The sequence below is a fragment of the Crassostrea angulata genome, chromosome 1 (assembly GCF_025612915.1).
Source record: "Crassostrea angulata isolate pt1a10 chromosome 1, ASM2561291v2, whole genome shotgun sequence".
Lineage (NCBI taxonomy): Eukaryota > Metazoa > Mollusca > Bivalvia > Ostreida > Ostreidae > Magallana > Magallana angulata.
Genome location: NC_069111.1, coordinates 47,430,204 through 47,449,132, shown reverse-complemented (window position 1 = coordinate 47,449,132; position 18,929 = coordinate 47,430,204). Strand labels below are relative to the sequence as shown.

General features: G+C 32.1%; 1 protein-coding gene across 1 annotated transcript in view; it reads right to left on the bottom strand.

The window, feature by feature from the left end:
• Window positions 1–6,690: 6,690 nt before the first annotated feature.
• LOC128192799 (uncharacterized) overlaps window positions 6,691–18,929 on the bottom strand; it is a 41,759-nt gene continuing 29,520 nt past the window's right edge. The window contains 2 exon segments of the mRNA XM_052865782.1: window positions 6,691–6,807; window positions 6,909–18,534. Coding sequence (XP_052721742.1) covers window positions 6,721–6,807; window positions 6,909–18,534 — 11,713 coding nt within the window. The 3' untranslated portion in view covers window positions 6,691–6,720.

Sequence of the window (18,929 nt, the reverse complement as noted above, 5' to 3'; positions counted from 1 at the left end):
TATTCCAAGTAAATTTTGATCATTTTTAGAGTAATTATAAAATTAATATTTTTTATTGGAACTCTTTATTACGAGGAGATACAAAAAAGATTCTCGAGGAACGTGTCGTCTGACCTTAAATTAAAAAAAATGCGTTTATGCACTCAACAGGCTTGAATGCCGAATCTGAGTAATAGATTTCGGATGCTGATTGAGATTAAGGTTTTTGAATATTATTGGATCAATGTGTATCAAAGAATAGATGATGCATTTCGCGACGCACTCTGCAGGCGTGGATGCTGAATCAGAGCCATAGGTATCAGATGCTGGAGGAGGTTTAGTTAGGTATAGGTCACATGTTTAATAGAAAATAGTACTTCATGTATATCAAACTTGCATGTTGGATCTAGCTATATATATGAATTGCAAAGGTAGCATCAGATACAGAGCCTAATCTCAAGGATGCTAAAAAAAAACCTCCTACCTCAGTCAAACTTGCTTGATAGATATGTTTGTTGTTTGATAATACAACATGAATCCTATGATATAGTATTGTATGATATGATTGACTTTTGTATTATTTGATACAATATTTTATAAGATATTGTATTGTAATAATTGATATATGATATGATATTGTATCAAATGTTTTGTATAGTAAGAGGTCCGTGTTGCTCTGCTTTGAATTTGTATTTCGTTTTATGGATTTTTTAGTAGATTGACCGTTTGTTATTGTCATTTTTTCATATAATATTGTATCATATAATATTGTTATATATAATATTGTTAATTGTGATACGATTTTGAATAATATGATATTGTTTTAAAATAAATATTATTGTATCATATGATGTGATATTTTATGATAGTGTAATATAGAGTATTGAATTATATATGAAATGTTATTGTATTAGATAATATGTTATTGTATCACATAAAATCAAATGTTTTGTATAGTAAGAGGTCCGTGTTGCTCTGCTTTGAATTTGTATTTCGTTTTATGGATTTTTTAGTAGATTGACCGTTTGTTATTGTCATTTTTTCATATAATATTGTATCATATAATATTGTTATATATAATATTGTTAATTGTGATACGATTTTGAATAATATGATATTGTTTTAAAATAAATATTATTGTATCATATGATGTGATATTTTATGATAGTGTAATATAGAGTATTGAATTATATATGAAATGTTATTGTATTAGATAATATGTTATTGTATCACATAAAATTGTATCGTATGATATTGTAATATATGCTATTGTATGGTATACTATGGTATTCTATAATTTTGTTTTTTTATATATCATTATATCACATTATATTTTATCATATGTTCTGACACGATGTCGTATTAAATTATATTATATCATATGATACAATATCATATTTTGTATCATATAGAATACAATATCATACAATACAAAATTTTACGAAATAATATCATGATTTATAATGACGATATCATACTATCCCATACAATATAATGTCTTTGTTACAATATTGAGATTTATTATGTGATTTGATACTGTACCATGTGATACTTTATTGTGTCATATATCATGTTATGATATTTTATTATCAAATTCAATAATTAGGATACAGTACAGTATCATATTTTGATACAGTATCATATCTTATAATATTATATTGTATCATTATACATAATATATATTACAGTATTATATTGTATTATACATGTAAGATATACTATATGACACAATATGGTGTGGTATCATAGAAAGCAAAATTTTTTATTAGTGTATTGGAAAACATTGTATCTTACAATACCGTAAGAAAGTAACAAATGATTATCAAGTAATTGTTTAACATATGATTTACGATATTATGTCAAATCAAACTACAGTATCAAGGATCATTAACTATAATTTTCATATAATATTGTAAAGGTGGTCTCATAAAGATGATGCCTCGTCACGACGACTTTGTAAACAGTGATTACCTTTGTTTGAGATCTTGCGAGAAAATCGGTCAACTGCACTACTGTTTATCAGTTTGATTATCAAAATGTGCAGTAAAATAAATTTTAAGCTGTATTATTGAGTTTTAATATATGTTTAAAAAATCGAGCTTTCAATGCCGCCTCCGGTTGAATTTCCAGTTTTCGTAAGGCGCCCGTTCTGGCGTTTTCCTGATATTTCCCGATATTTCGGACAAGGTCTACTCATTGAATACTGTCCTGACATTGGCCGATAGATTTGGGAACATTTAATGCAACAACACTTGTCTGACTTAATTCAGGGATGTATATTTCAGTTGAAAATGCGTCGTACAATAGAGCAAAAACCTTTCAGGGAAAAACTTTCAGATTTTAAGAGTCTATGAATAGTGTTGTGCTTCCCTTGGTGAATCAGATGAAAGGTAGTCAATATTTGAAAGCTTGTTTTGTTGTGCACACTAGATTAATACACCGAAAGTCAATGCTTTTGGCAAATTGGCTCTAAATGCTGAACCTAATTATTTTTTACTTTTATTTGATAAAAATGTAAATAAGGCTTATATTATATGTACAAGTTAATGCACTCTAAAGAAATTTTCTCCTTTTAAACAAGGCTAGCGGCAAATATCAATGTTATCAAACTGTGTTAAATGGTATAAATTATTATTTTTATGTTTTACCTAACATGTTACCTATAATTGCAAAACACTGACACAGCACACCTCGCTTGTACTTGACACGTTAAAATTAAAATTTCTTAAGCTTTTGAATAGCGCTTATAAGACCTTCTAGGCATGAAACACGGAAAACTACTAAGTTTTTAACTCAAATTGTTGTATTGCGTCTTAATGTAATAACCTTTAATTAAATGCATGTTATAATTTGTGTATTGTAAATAGATGTTTGATTCTGACTGTTGAGATTGAAAATGCTTCACGGTTGTATCTTTCTTTTAAACTTTGCTATATTAAGTCTACAGGTTAACCTCAAACTGTGCAAGTAGATATAATTCATCAGGAAAAATAAAATCAACAATCAATAAGACAGTGAATGTTTATTATCAGTCTAGTTATAGAGTAAAAAAATCAAATACACTTAGATTATACAGTAATATATAATTAATACCAACAGTAATGTCTGCGTCAACAGACATAAGTTGTGTATCTTTGACAGTAAACAAAAACATTTTCATATCAACCGGCCAAATTAAAGAACTCTCAATTTTTTCAGGGAAATTGTACCTGTAAGAATAAGAATTTTAGGAGAACATGTTATATCTAAAATTATTGTATCAATGAATTTTTGTTTGTTTGCCCCTGTTCAGTTACCTGGTTGAGATTGTAATTATACTGCTGTAGCAATACTTAAAAAAAACTAAACAATATAAATGTTCATTTAAATTTAAAAGGGGACTCAACACCATAGATTTAAGTAAGAAAGATAGTCTCAAACTTACAGACACGACAAAGTCTGTAAATCTGAAATTTACAAATATTTATTTGGTTCTCATTAAAACCTATGCAACACGTAGAAAGATTTATAAATTAGCTAGCAAAATGCTTTGTTTCAATCATTACATTATATGATACATGTACATACAATGCAGGCTTGGTGCGAATTACATTGTAAAGTTTCGCATTACATTATCATTACTTCATGAGTTTAGGCATTAAATTACCATTACCATTACTTGATTTTCTGGAAGTAATGCATTACATTACCATTAATTGAGTAAAGTAATGCATTTCCATTACCATTACTTTGTTTTAAAAAAGTAAAGCTAATAAAGAGTTTTTGCAAATGTTTCAAATATTAAACACTCTTTAACATGTCTTCAGGTTCATGCTCAGTATTGGGTTCAAATTCAATGACTATACAAGAGTTATTCTTTATTTGCTCAATATATAATCACCTTGTGGCATTATGAACAACATATTACATAAGAAAATGATATTTATAGACATTAGGCATGATACAATGTAGGACATAGAGACACAGAATTACATGCATAACAAAAAACAATTTATGGAATAATGTTGCGGTTATTAAAAGCTAAATAGAGATATTTCCCCTGATTACACAAATCTTTATAATTTTGGACCCTTAATTGTATTCATTCATAAACAGATAGTTTTTCCAAGTTATATTTCTTAAGATACGGTATTTTAATAGTATTTCTTTCTACTGAGGACACTTTACGACAAAAGATTGCTGTTGCACTTTATGATCGAAGTTTCAAAGGGTTCATTTTTTAACGGCATCCTGTTAGTTTGAAAATCTTCCCAGCTATACTAAATAAATGTTTTACAGGAGCAGTCGAAGCTTGGACTGAAAAGTACTGTTTGACGATCTTTATCTTAGGATATATTAAGTGCAATAATAAAAAAAATACATGAATTTTGTATTTTCTGTCAGTCCAAACTAATGTACAGTGTACTTAATATGATAGAGAGAGAGAGAGAGAGAGAATAAGTAAAATTATTTTCAAATGGGTTAAAATATTGGAAGTGATATTGATTTTCATCATGGATGGACAGTGCATTCATTTTGCTTTCAAAGGTGCATGTCTGTCTCCTATTCTATTGGGACATAGCGAAGGGAAGGGGATTGGGGAGTTGAGCACTTCTTATAACTATAGATTGTTTTGATACTTATATTATCCTGAGGGCATAGTGTATTGTTGACACATTTCTTATTGAAGTGCAAACTAATAAGAATTAGAGTACATTGTTTAAATGATTAAAAATCTAAATAACAACACTCTTAAAAATGTTATGAAATTGTTCTTATATATATAGTAATATTAAAAATTCAAAAATGAATTTTTTAAATCTTTTTTAATAATACAATTAAAACATTTTTTTTCTCACGAATCATTTCTTTCTTCTTAAAAAAAATCAATCAAATTCAATTTCAACTATTCATTACATTTTTTAAAGTAAACATGCATAATTAAGCATAGTAATGCAAAGAATTGCCATGTAATGCCAGCATTACACTAGATTTTGGAAAGTAATGAATAACATTACCATTACTTGTAATGCTAATTTTGTGGCATTACACGTTACTAGCGTTACTTTGAAAACATGTAATGCATTGCAATGCATTACCATTACATTTAGCATTACCCCAAGCCTGATACAAGGTAAAGACAACTAGGGAGAATATGTAATAGTACCGCTCAACAACTACGCTAAATATTACAATGAACTATAAGTGATATGATTACAATGCATCGACATCTTCCTTTTATTTCATGCATTTCAATTTCGAAGAACTTATAAAAATCTATTATGACGAATGTCCAATTAACCATGCATCTTGGATTTGATCAGGCAATGAGTCCGACTGAAAGTAATCATTTATAAATCTTTTCCTTCATTCATATAGCCTTTACATTCTTCTTTACATCTTATTTCTCATAACCTCACAAAAATTCAAAGGGCTTTTAATGATTAAAAAAATACATATATATATATATATATATATATATATATATATATATATATATATATATATATATATATATATAGTAGGAAAAATTACTGAAGCAACATCATATATGGTGGTGGTTTTACAGTGGTAGTTTCACAGACCAATTAAATGTGTTGTAAAGCAATCTATTGAGGAAAGTTATATAAAATAGTCTTTAAAAAATCACACATTTGATATAAGTTGCAATTGCAGTGACAATTTAAATCCAAAAACATAGATAGAACATTAAATACTGAAAATAATTTTCCTTTTTGCATTGAAGCAGTCTACAAACTCGAAAAATAAAGATATACCTTGACGCAAATTCCTTACGCACAAAATTACAGAGCACTCAATTGTATTTACATTGACTAAATTCTACAGTGTAAAGTTTTCACATTATCTTGTTTATATCATAGCGATCACCTAAAAATCTCGCCAACAATTATAAACAATTGATGCACAAATTACAATTCACTGTATCTCTTTCACAGACATTATCCAAAGCATGAATTACGCGAAATAACCCAATAGGGGTATTTTTCTCACGTACCGCAAGTATTGACAATGTTACTGAAACATTGAAATAAATTCAAATGCATACATATAAAAAGAATTAGACAATACATCAGTATTAAAATTTTAACAAGTATGCATGTTTATAGAATGCAACTGCAATATTGAAAAATCTATGCAAAAACACGCCTGCAAACGATGATATTGAAAACTCTTAATAAACACATAAATGCTAAATCTATTAACACAATACACACATCAAAATGGATACAATTGCTATGTCAATCAGCTGGAATTTCTTTTTCATTCCAAATTTGTAATATCATGGCAATATATTTACATAACAATAAACATATTTTTTTAACACTTTTTGCAGCAATTAACAAAATATATTTTCAAAGACATTTGCTATCAATGCAAGAAAAAAAATAAACAGATTATTTTAAGACTATATAAACAATTCAAAATATGCAATAATATACTAGTATATTACACAAGAAAATACACAGTTAAGTCTGTTTTAAATATCTTCAACTGTAGGTAAATTCCTCTTCTGAGTCACTCTTTTGTGTGTTAGCCTTGAAAACAAAAAGAACACCCTTGTATTAATGAATCTATATATAATGAACAACAGTATTTTGTTCGTTTTGCAATGGTGGTAATCTTTGTCTAGATTAAAATAATTTTATCAAATGTAGCATTTTCAAAGTTAAAAATGTAAATAAGATAATTCTTAAAATTATTTTTTTTTATAAAAATGTACCTCAACGAAATCGATCATAACTAAAAATTTCCAGCAATTGCTTTTCTTTTGTTGGTTTTCCTTGACCCTTGTGACAATTTTGGGATGCGGGTTTTTATTTGGTGGAGCTGGGAATAAAAATAATTTATACTGCTTTTTAAAGTTATCCATATTACAAAAAAGAAATCATGAAATAATTAAGCTTTATGTTGAAACTGACATAGCTTACCCTAATTTGTTCTTTCAGAAGCTCTATAAACTTGTATACATGTCTGATCAGAAGTTCTTGTGGAAATACATCCTGCAAAAGAATTTCGAAGTCCAAATTTGGCAGTATAATTCGTTGGTTCAAGATCTGGGCGTTTTTCCACAGTTCAGTACTGCCCAAGTAATCTGCTATCGGCTGTTGTAGACTGATATCGTTATCTCTGATGTATAAATACCGATGAAGAAACACATGCATTGCTGACTCACATGCTCTAAGCAAGGTGATTCTTCCACAAACCTCATGTATAATTTGTTGTTTAGTCCTATTTTGCATGGCATCTCTGAATTCGATGTTTAATGCACTGAAATATTTTTCACCATTTATCTCTTCTAAAAGAGTATAGAATGCAACTACTTTATTCAATGTCAAATCATACTCGGTAAAGGGTAACAAACAGCTATTTGAAAGTCCTATTAGCTGCAATCCCGCTAATCTTCCAACATATTCAGCCATGTGAAGACGCCCTTCTGTTGCTTTTCTTCTTACAATAATGGTTGTCATTGTTCCAATTAAAGTTAGAAGCTGTGACCCCTGAGATGAATCATCTTCTAACCTCTCTTTGATTTTTGCTTCCATTGCAGAATCAATGGTTGTTTGTGGTATGAGAGCTGATACCTTTTGTAAAAGCTGTACACAATGTCCATACAAATCGTCTTTAAATTCCATAAACATCATTGTTTCGTCAATCAATATATAAGCCTTGTTATAGAATACCTTAAAGGCCCACTCTATTTCAATTTTTCTGAAATCATAGTCGGTGCCTCTTGTGTTAGCTGTAAACCCGACTTGTGAAAACAATTCCAATTTCTCAGCATTGTCAACAACTATAGATTTAACTATATGTTTTGTCTGAAGATCCATTAAAGCAACTACTGGGATTGCTGCTTTTTTAGGTCCTAAATACAAGAAACCAAGAGCTTTGCACTCAAATAAAACACATATTTCTAATATTGTATCAAGAAGTTTGTTTTGCAATGAGCATAAAGCATGTAAGACTTGAAAAACTTTGGAAGTTTTATCTTTCAATACACAAAAGTCCATTTTTGAGTCTTCCGTGATTTTCTCAACACATGGCAATTTTGTTGTATGATATTCTAATCTCGCAATCAGGGTAACAATTTCTCCCCATTTATCAGAAAAGATCTTGAAACTTTCTCTCAAGTCTCTTTGTGTTTCTTTGTTTTGTTGATTTATGAATGAGCCAACTGACATGTACTTGCAGTCAACCTTTTTAAGACTGTAACTGCATCTAGTTATTAGCAATCTATGCCATTGCAGTATGCTCTCGATGTACTGTGGAAACTGAAGCATTTCTAAGCTTTCCAAAATCATGTTCAAACAGGGGTGCTTCTCTTCTGACTTTGACATATGCAATTCTAAGTAAAGATTATGAATGGATGGTTTTTCTGTTAGAAAAAACATTTGACCTGTTTTAACATTTTCAGTTTCTTCTGCATTTTCAACAACGACTGTTGTCCCTAATGCTTTACAAAATGTATCATGTCTTATATTGTCCATACTCATTTGCCGGTATCTGTTCTGTAACACTTTTCTCAGTTCATCATCATATTTAGGATTCCATTCAGTCTTAGAAATAGTTGAATCCGAAAATATTTCCTTCACATTCTCCAAGAAAATCATCAGAAGCTGACATTGCTCACTATCATTAACCTGAAGATATTCTCGAAGTTTTTGCCAATTTATTTGGATGCTTTTCTCCCTGGATTCGACTTCTTTTGATCCAACTTCACTGAGAACATCTTGAAATAAGCATGATGTTACCAAAGCAGCATCTATCAATAAATTTCTAACAACTGTGGAAAATGGTTCTGTTTTAAGTGGTTGACATACAACCTTGGCATGCTCGGACATGTTGCTTGAAGAACACCACGGACAGCTCAACTTTTCCGAAGTTATGACTCGATAACTACATGTGCAGGTTCGTATTTGAAATGTAGTCAATGTCTTTCTTTCGATTTGTGTACATTCTGAAACTTCGTGGTAAATGGCTGCTTTATATAGAGTACTACTTTTAGATTCGTGAATCAAAATTAAGCTGACAACATGGATCAAAAATGATGTCAAAGATGTGCCCTCTGCCGATTTCTGTACACTTTGTCTCAGAATATCTCTCTTGCAGCCACGCTGGAAAGTTAGATGTTTTATCAACTGTTGGACTCTGTCATTTTCAACACAAGCATTCACTTTTTCCAAAGATTTTACAAGCAAACGATCTGAATCGGCAACCTTTGTAAAACATTCGACGTAAAAAAGGCGACTGTGCAAGAAGCACAAGAGTGACGTTACAGAAGTCTTTTCCCTGTCTATGAGCCTTTTGAGAAACCCGGCATCTTCTGATATATCACTCAGGGATTGAAGAAGTATTAAATCAGGTAAAAGACAATATCTAGCCAGATTAAGGGACTCTAGCGAGCAGCCTATATTTTCCACTAATGGAAGCAAACTACTTGTCCTAAAAAATTGCATTGTCTCTGATAATTCTGCTGACAATTTAAGCAATTCAAGGTCTCCTGAACGTCGTTTTAAACAATCCAAGAAGTATTTTTGCACAACTATCTGCTCGTTGGATTTTGTTCCACTGCACATTAATTGATCGATTGCAGAGAGCACAAATTTATTCCTGTAGGTGGCGGTAAAAAGCAATGTAGCAGTAACGGACAAAAACGTTTTCAGGTAAGCAACTGCTGCACTGTGCCGCATTCCAATACACTGACTTCTTAATGCATCTTGAGCTTGAAAGAGTTTTCTTAAGACGACATCATTGTGCGTTGCAATGTTTATCAGTTTCTCAATTCCAATGACTTCATTGAATACTTCTTCCTCTAATGTTGAAAGAAACAGCAAAGGGAATGTTGTTTTATTCTCTTCACCTAGCAAATTGTGAATTGCATACAAATAATCATCCAGATTGTCTTTGCTGATGTCGTTTTCAAGCATTTGTAGGAACGAATTAGATTCAAAATCCTCCTCTTCATCTGGAAAGTAGTCAACAAGACTCAACTTCAAGCAATGATTGTAAAATTTTAAGGATTCATCAAACATTTCTCCATTTGCTATTACATCAATAGCTTTTAAGTTAATCTGCTTTTGTTCCAAATCATCGTTTACATTGATTCCGTTACATCTTGAAATAAAAGAGCAGGCTATTTGTTGTAACTCTAAAGCACTTACACGCTCGCTCAATAATTTCAAATGGTTCCACAAGGATTCGAATACACTCAGTTTGTTCAAATCCCAATTACAACTTGAAACACATATCGCAAACTGATTCAGATGAGAGAAATCACATTTTGTTGGTATAAATATCACCGATACAAAATCATTTAAAAATTTCAGAGTTTCTGTTTTGTGTGACGTTATACCTATTTCACCTATGATAGTCATGAACTTGAAGACCCCTTCTTGCCATTCTATTATCTCACTTTTTTTCAATTCTACACACTGTGACAAAATGTCTTCACAAATAAAGTCAACAAAGGTTTGTAGACTCTCTAACAATGTTTTTTCATTCTCTGATCGATATAAAAGATTGGATAAAGCATCGTTACACTTATCATGAGTTTTCCATGAATCTACCAAATGGAAAATACCAATAATATTTTGAAAATATGTCCAAGTCCACAGATGAAGAGTCATTAAAAAAGTACCGACGTCATAAATTACATTGTTTCCTGTAAGACGATTGAGTATCCATTTCATCAGATTAGCTTTTTCTTCTCCTGAAAGGCGGCATTTTATAGAAGATGTTGCAAACTGACAAAAGTCGTTTCTCAAATCTTCAACTATATGATCAAATGTAAGGACATCAAAAAGATGAGTTTCTTTCATTATCAAATCCGAGTACGCACGAACAATTGCTAGCATTGTTTCCTTTAATACCTCATCATCTGCAACTTGAAAATGCCCAGGAATGATATTTGTTCTTCGAACGTCTCCAAGAACTTCAGCTTTGTAATTTTCAAAGTTTTCAAATATAAGTTTTGAAAAGGGAACCTTCATTTGGTTGTGTGTGAGATTAATAAGATAGCATCCTGGACCAGATGGGGGTGGTACTGCATCGACATTGTATAAGTCTTGACATTCACATCCTTTGCGGAAAACGTCTTTTAATTCTGGTTTCAAGTCATCAAAAGAAAGAAGACATAACATGAGTCCCGCACTTTCAACAGAATACAGAATTCTTCCAAGGGGTTTTTGAATTAAACTTGACAAATGACTTTCCAGAGTTCCAATCAGTGTTGCTGAGGTTTCAAGAAGATGTTTGTCACAAGCTGCTTTATGTTGCCAGTCCATGTTATCTTCTATATCACTGTGTCTTCTAATCCAAGCTTGAATTTGTTCCGAAAAAAATTCCAGTGCACACTTAGATTTTTTAAGTGTTTGAACATTTGTAATGTTGTCTGAAGTACCTTGGTATTGAATTTTGGCAGATGCCCAAGGCAATTCTTTAACAATTAATTCCGCGAATTCTTGTTCGTTGGCTCCAAGGACATCAAGAGCAGGCTTGTTGTAGAGATCTGGCAAGACAAAAATCGGTTTTTCGATAGCATCTAATGTTGCTAGTGTCCACCCTGAAGAAAAATTAATCTTGTTGAACATATGAAAGGCATTGGTATTCCTCGTGATATGAATCACAAAACACACATGTTTTGTCCCATTATTATTTGTTAATCGTTTTCTGCTGTTCTCTACAATCGATTTTGTCAGCAAAATGTGATGATAATCGGATTTCATGTCGCACTGAAGCACAAACCATTTTTTTTTACTTGATTCAAAAAATTGTTCAATGTCTTTTGAAAAATTCTTCTCTGATTTGTATTCGGAAAGTTTGTGAAGCGAATAGTCTATATTAGCTAATGTATCATGAATTTTACAATAAATTGTCGAGAAGGTGAAGACGACCAACTTTGCTCCATATCCATCTGATTTTCGCAGACCATGTATCTGTTGGTAATGTATTAACTTTCGTGAAAATCCTCTTTGACCAGTTTCATGAACAACATTTTCTAAATAAATATCAGAAGAATTATCAGAGAAATCAAGGTTTTCTTCCATTTCAAATGGGGCATGCCACTCATTTTCGGATGTTTCGGATGCATTTTCCTTATAATATTCCTTTAAATCATCGAAAATGGAATCATCATCTTCTGTTTCACTTAAATACGTGTCCCTTAGTTCTTTAAGTTCAAACGGTACTAGTCTACAAAGACTTTCCTGTTTCCTGTTTACATCTCCATGGAAAAAAGAAAGTTCTTCTGCATCACATACCTCTTGTAAGTAATAACCTAATCCATTGTGAATGGGTAAGTTCATGTACATAGCAATTAGAAACTTTACTGAGTTTCTAGATTTTGTCCAAGCGTCAGATATGTTTGCTCTGAGAATGCAATCTGGTTTCAATATCCACAGCAGCTCTAAAATACAATAGTAAAGGACTTCAGTCGTTGACGTTGATTTTCCGTACAAACTAGCAAGTTTCTGTTCTACAAGAGTGACAAGCGAGGTAAACATTTCTTTTCCTGCAACAGGAAATGAATCTCGTGCACTAAAAAGAATATTTGATTCCCTGTATGATGACAAGTCATTGAAAAAGCATTCAACGTACTCGGCTAATCTTACATTATTTGGTTTTAAGATATCTCTTAGAAGGTACTGTTGTTTTTCAAATCTGTTCAAGAAAGGAGGGTCTGTATTTGTAATGTTGGACTCATCAATGATTACTATGCACTTAAAGTCATCATTCACTTCGCATGTTGGATTGCTAAAGGGTCCAAGTGCAACTCGACAATGTTTTTTTCCTTGCACAATAGTGTAATTCTGATTCAACATGTCATACAGACTGCCGTATATGTCATCCAAATCTTTTAAAATAAGAACCTGTGGCTGTTCCATGCATAGAATTATTCTGTTTAGTACTCTGTAATTATACTCGTCATCTTCATCATCCGGAAACTTACTACCTAATATGGTTGTGAAGTCCTTACCAATATTTTTTATGATATTTTCAATATTTCCAAGAGCTGAGTCCCCATCAAGAATTAACATCAAATGCCTAGCTTCACTGTCTATCAAGTTCTCTTTGATGAGTTCTTTTGTTTCACAGATTGGTAAATCTTTCAATAACATTCTGTGAAAAAATGTTGTTTGCATCGTGTCATTGTTCATCTGTTGTCCTCCAAAATTACGCAACACGCCTTTCAAAAGTAACTTTCTTTTTTCGTCGTCTTTATTCACTTTATTCACTGCAAGGTTCATATTTTTAAACTTTCTGGAAATATATTTAACGAACGAGTAATAATCTCGTAATCCGTGAAAATTCTTTATTGGTTGCTGATCAACATAGTCTGAATATGCTTTTGCAATGTCTTTGAGAACTGTATCTAAACTTACGTGACCAGCTACCGATTCCATTATAGACTGTCCGGTAAGAAAAAGCTCTTCTTCATCCATATCTGGCCTTGACAAATGAATTGCTCTATTCATTTTTGCGGAATCAAGAGACCAGTTAGAAATTCCAACAACCGCTACCTCTGGTCTATCTCTTTTTTCAGGTTCCAACAAAGAATGCAACACTTTCAATGGATTGAATCTGGATATTTCTGCTAAGCCAATTTCATCAAGAATAACGAGGGACAGAACATCGCATTCTTGTGTCTCAAATTTCATTGCACGTTCAAACACTTTGATAATTCCATCGGAAGTCGATGACTCTGATCCTTGGAATGAAGAATAGAAAAGTCTGGGATACTTTTGAAAGAATCTATCTTTCGAATCTTTCCCTCTCATATTGTTTCTAATTAGCTGCATTGATAACGATTTGCTGCAACCTGGTTTTCCAACAATGAAAAGAGGTAGTTTGTTCAGAATGCATATCAGCATAACAAAAATATTTTCTTGCAAAGCTGTATTTCTTGCTGTTCCCTTTGGAATGTCCATTCTGTCAAGAATAGCATTCTGTTCATCTCTTATATATTGATTTATTTTCTTCTCAGGATAAGTGTTGATAAACTTTGATGCAAATACACCAGATAATCTTTCTCGGTATGCCAATCGATCATTAGAATTTGAGAAACGGCATAAATAACAGACTGTAAGACCCATGATAAATGATCTTAAAATAACATCAGTTTCTTCCATTTCCGGATGCTGTTAAGGAATGAATTCATTTTCAAACCACTTGATCAGACTGATACACCGATAGACATCTCTTAAACTTACTGTGCAAGACGTCCCTTCTTTTTCTCTTACAAATTCTTGAGACGTTGCAAGTAACGATACAAGTATATTTCTATGTCGCCTGAATATAAATGAATCAACCATTCTTTTAATGTATGCTTCCTCTTCTTCAAGGGAAAGTGACCCATAATCCCAAACAAAATCAAGAATCATTTCCGGCAAAGGATGTACTCTATAGGCCAGCAATGATAAGGCGTCTTCTGAGAGCTTGCCTATAAGTCCTTTTGTAAACCTATTGGTTTCTCGCATTCTATACGGATTACAAGCAGCAATAAATAATAGGTTTGGAGAAAAAGTGTTCCCATTTATTTCTCTATGACAAACAATATGAGATATTAGCCCCACATGTTCACTTGTATTTAGTTCATCAAAAAACAACCATACTTCTCCAGCTCTACTATTCTCAGCAGTATTGTTTGCAGAGAGAGCAATATCTATAATGTCTTTTTCTGTGATGCCAGCATGGACACTCAAAACCTTTAGTTTAACTTCACAAATATCTGCCAGCCTTCTAATAAGAGATGTTTTTCCGCACCCTGTTTCACCCATCACAACTACTGGAATATTAGACTGAAGCCTTAATGCAATCATCATCATTTTTAGCATGTTATCTGGGGTATATGCGTAACCCTGGGCCAGTGTAGATATTTGTTCTCTTGAAAGCTGTTTCTGTTTGGTACGCGTTATTTTAACAATAACTTCTAAAAGTTTTTCTGATTCCATGTTTGCATAGTCTGGCAAAGCTTTTTGAATCTGGCTTTTAAACATGTTTTCGATATTGGGAGGAACATTTTCTAGACATCTATACACAGCAGATACAGTCTGACTGTCCTGACTATGGAATACTACAATCAAGTGGTTGCTCTTTTCCCATCTTATCATTCCCTCAGTCCGTGTTGCAAGATTTTTCACAGCCTTTTTTATATCAACTAGTTGCGTGTTAAAGTATTCAAAAGTCCTGTGCTGTAAATCCCGACATGATGCAATTGATCTTGATGCAAACTCTTTTGAGAACTGAATAAGCGATTCAAGGACTATTTTTCTTACAGCAGATGTATTTTCCTCACCAATCATCAAACTCAAATTTGTTTTTTTGAAATAGGTGCTTGCCGAAAACTTTTTCAGTTGGTTGCCAAGGACTGACACAAAAGCGTCCACAATTGTAAAGTTAATTCCATCAAATGAAGGAAAATATTTTTGCAAAAGCATTTGGCATTTATTCTCATTTAGCAATTCAGTTTTTGATAAAACAATATCAGCGTTTAAATCCCCCGTTTCAAGTCTACTGAGGTATGCACACGCAACTTGAACTGGGCTGTTTGGAACTTGCTGACATTTATAATTTTCATAATTTTCCCACTTCAAATGTTTTCTTGAAAAGCAAATTGAGAATGGCATACCATTTACCATCATTTGGCTGGGACAATTTGTGATTTCAATAGCCATAAATGCTTCTGGCAATACATAAGACAAAGAGGAAAAGGACACATATCGTAATATAATAAGTTCAAATAAGAAAATATCCAGTTCCTCTGGCCTTTCAGCAAGTCCTATTTCAATATGAAGTAACTCGTAAGGTTTTAAATCAAGTTCCTTAAGACGCTGAATTAATTGAGATTTTCTGTTCGCACCACTGATGTGAAGACTTTTAACACCTTTCTCAAACGATGACGCGAAATCGCGTATTTGTTCTGTTTTACCCAATCCAGGCAAATCTGATGTAAAAACCATGACATTTGGAAACATTGTCCGCAGAATGCTTTCCATTTGTGCTCTATCAAATGGTTGTAAAAACATTTCAAATTCTTTAAATAAAGTAGGAATGGAGTCTGTCTGCCGGCCTCTGTATATCAAACTCAGTGAGGAATTATTCCAATCAAATTTTTCTATCTCATGTATCAGCATTCCTTGGTTTTCAACAGACAGTAATTCCAAAAATGCAATGCAGAAGCAATTGTCTGAGGCGTTAGGTCGTTCTCTACTTCTTAACAACAACAAATACAGCTCATCCCACGATGTATTCTCATTACAAACAACAACTTGGCTTGGAAGTGGTAATGTATTGCATTTCATTAGGAACCAGCCCAAAATCAAATTAGGCCCCACTCCAATGTCTTTATCCACACAAATGAAATTCAAGTTCTTTGAAAACTTTATATTTGAAGAATCAGCTTTAATGGTTATTGGACAAACCTGTCCTTTGGGCTTTAGATTCATGAAATTATCTTCAAGACAATGTGCAACCATATCTAAATTCTGTCGTGGAGAATCATCACCAGATATGCATCCCTCATCTATCATAGAAAACTCCAAATCTGGATGAAGATACCACAAAACTGATTTAATATCAGCTCTTTTTCTTGTTTGGTTTTCATCATCACGAATTTGTGCAAAGCTTTTTGTATATTCAAACAAAAGTTGAAGTTGTTCAGACTTAATGTATTTCAGACAGGAAAATTTTTTTCGATATTCATCCAAATCGTTTCCCCACTCATCATATATTTTGCAAAGATGTGCTTTTTCCCATTCCAGATCACTCATTTCAATATTTGAATCAACAATTTCAAACAAAGGATGTCCAAGCATTTTTAGTCGCTGATAGGTTTCCAAAATTTCTGTAGCGGCATCAACTTTTTCCAAAAAGAAACTCAAGGTTTTAGTCATAGTAGACGAAGCAGATGGTAATATAAGTTTCTTGTCAAACCTGCTTTGAATAAGAAGCGCTCTACTTCTTAAATCGCTTAAATCAGATGCAGTATACATCGTATTATCTATACACAATATTTCTACTGTGCATTCTTTTTCACTCAGTTTGAAATGAAACTTCCCCTTGTCGAGTATATTTTCAATTCTGTCTTTTGTTTTTTCAGTTTTGTTTGCAAAGGCTTTATAAAAATTCTTTAGACTGTCTAATTCTTTCGAGCACTGAGCAATTTTCACTGCTGCCTTTTGGATTTCTGTTTTCCGTAGACTATTCTCAATTTTTGATGTATAAACTGTGATATCTGTTCCTTTTGGTAACTTTAAAACTGGAAGTAAAAGTTCTTTCACTTCGACTAGATGTGAAACTAAAGGCAAGTATTGATCAAAGTATTCTCCCTCAACAGCATCCATAAGATTTCTTATGTCTTCTTCCATGATTTCTCTCAGGAATGATATAAGATTTTCTGAAATTGAGTACTCAATCATCACAGCCATCACATCTGCACTAAAGTTTAGTACAGAGGATTCCATATCCATAATGAAAGAATATGCCTCCAGCATTGACCATCTTGATTCTGCATAATTGGTCTGTATTTCTTCAAAATCTTGAATTTGGCCCTGACACTTGCTGTCAATTTCCGAACAGATAGCAGACTGAAATTTTCTCAACGCAGCAATTTTTTCGGAATTTCTATTTAAATCTAAGCATTGTATGATTGCCCTCGTTCTTTCATACCGAAATTCTGCATATCCAATAAGCTTTGCAATTTGATCAAGTTCCAAAGACAAATTTTTAGCCGTCAAATCTTTCTTACAAAACAATTGAAATAGCTGTGGTATTGGTACATCGTGATTCAATAAGCTTCTCATTCTCTCTTTAAAATTGGAAATGCAAAATGTAGAAAGAAATCCTAACAAAAGTTGTGTTTGTTTTTCATTTGTTAATTCATGAAATTTTTGTTTTCCCTCTTCCAAAACATCACTCATTTGATGATGAAAGAAAACTTCACTGTTTCTCCAGAATGAATCGATGGGCAAAAATTGTTCAATATCTTTGCAACTTTCCAGAAGATTTTTCTCAGATTTCATATCACCGCTTTTAAATATACCGAGATCATTAAATTCACGGAACTTCAACTTCCCCGCTCTTAAGTTGTCCTCGATATTTCTTAAATACTGTGTATTGTCATCTAGAACCTGATGGTAGATCAGAGGTAGCCTTGCAGAAACCTCTGCACAGACGTTAGTGATAAGCTCTAAATCTGTGCATGCCCTATCAACAAAATTCAACGCCTTTTTAAATGAATCCTGAATGTGAGATTTTGAACCCTCAACTACTAATACAAAAACATCAACTAATTTTATTTCGCTATCTTCTTTTAACTTCTGCAGAAATAAATAGTCATATTGATCATTTTGAAGATTTGTAAACATCTCTGCGTACAGACGTTTCATCAATAAATACATCGGATGTTTTTCTAATTTAGTTGTTTGTTTTCCTTTTGCTCCCAGTATGTATGTCCAAAACCTGACATGTTTGATTGCATGATCAATTAACTCTTCCTCTGATGAAGTTGGATCAACTTTACAATTTTCTAGTGATAAAATGAACACCTCTTCTATCCCTCTGAAAACAGAATGAAATAGATTTTGTTATTAAATTTAAAAAATTATATGTATAATCATATTTTTAACAAAATAAAGTGGTCAATAATTGGTCCATGCAATCATATTCAAACTCACTAAAATGATTTTTCTACATGTATGGTCGCATTTTATCAGATAATAATTTAATAACCCATTAGTTATAGATAAATTACATAAAACACCTTTCTTCGGAAATATTCTTACAAGTGTTTATATATATATATATATATATATATATATATATATATATATATATATATATATATATATATATATATATATTTGTTATATTCAGTAGTATATTCTCACTATATAACTCTATATAGACGAATAGTCAATAATTGTAATATCAGCTCGTCCGAAAAATATTGACCG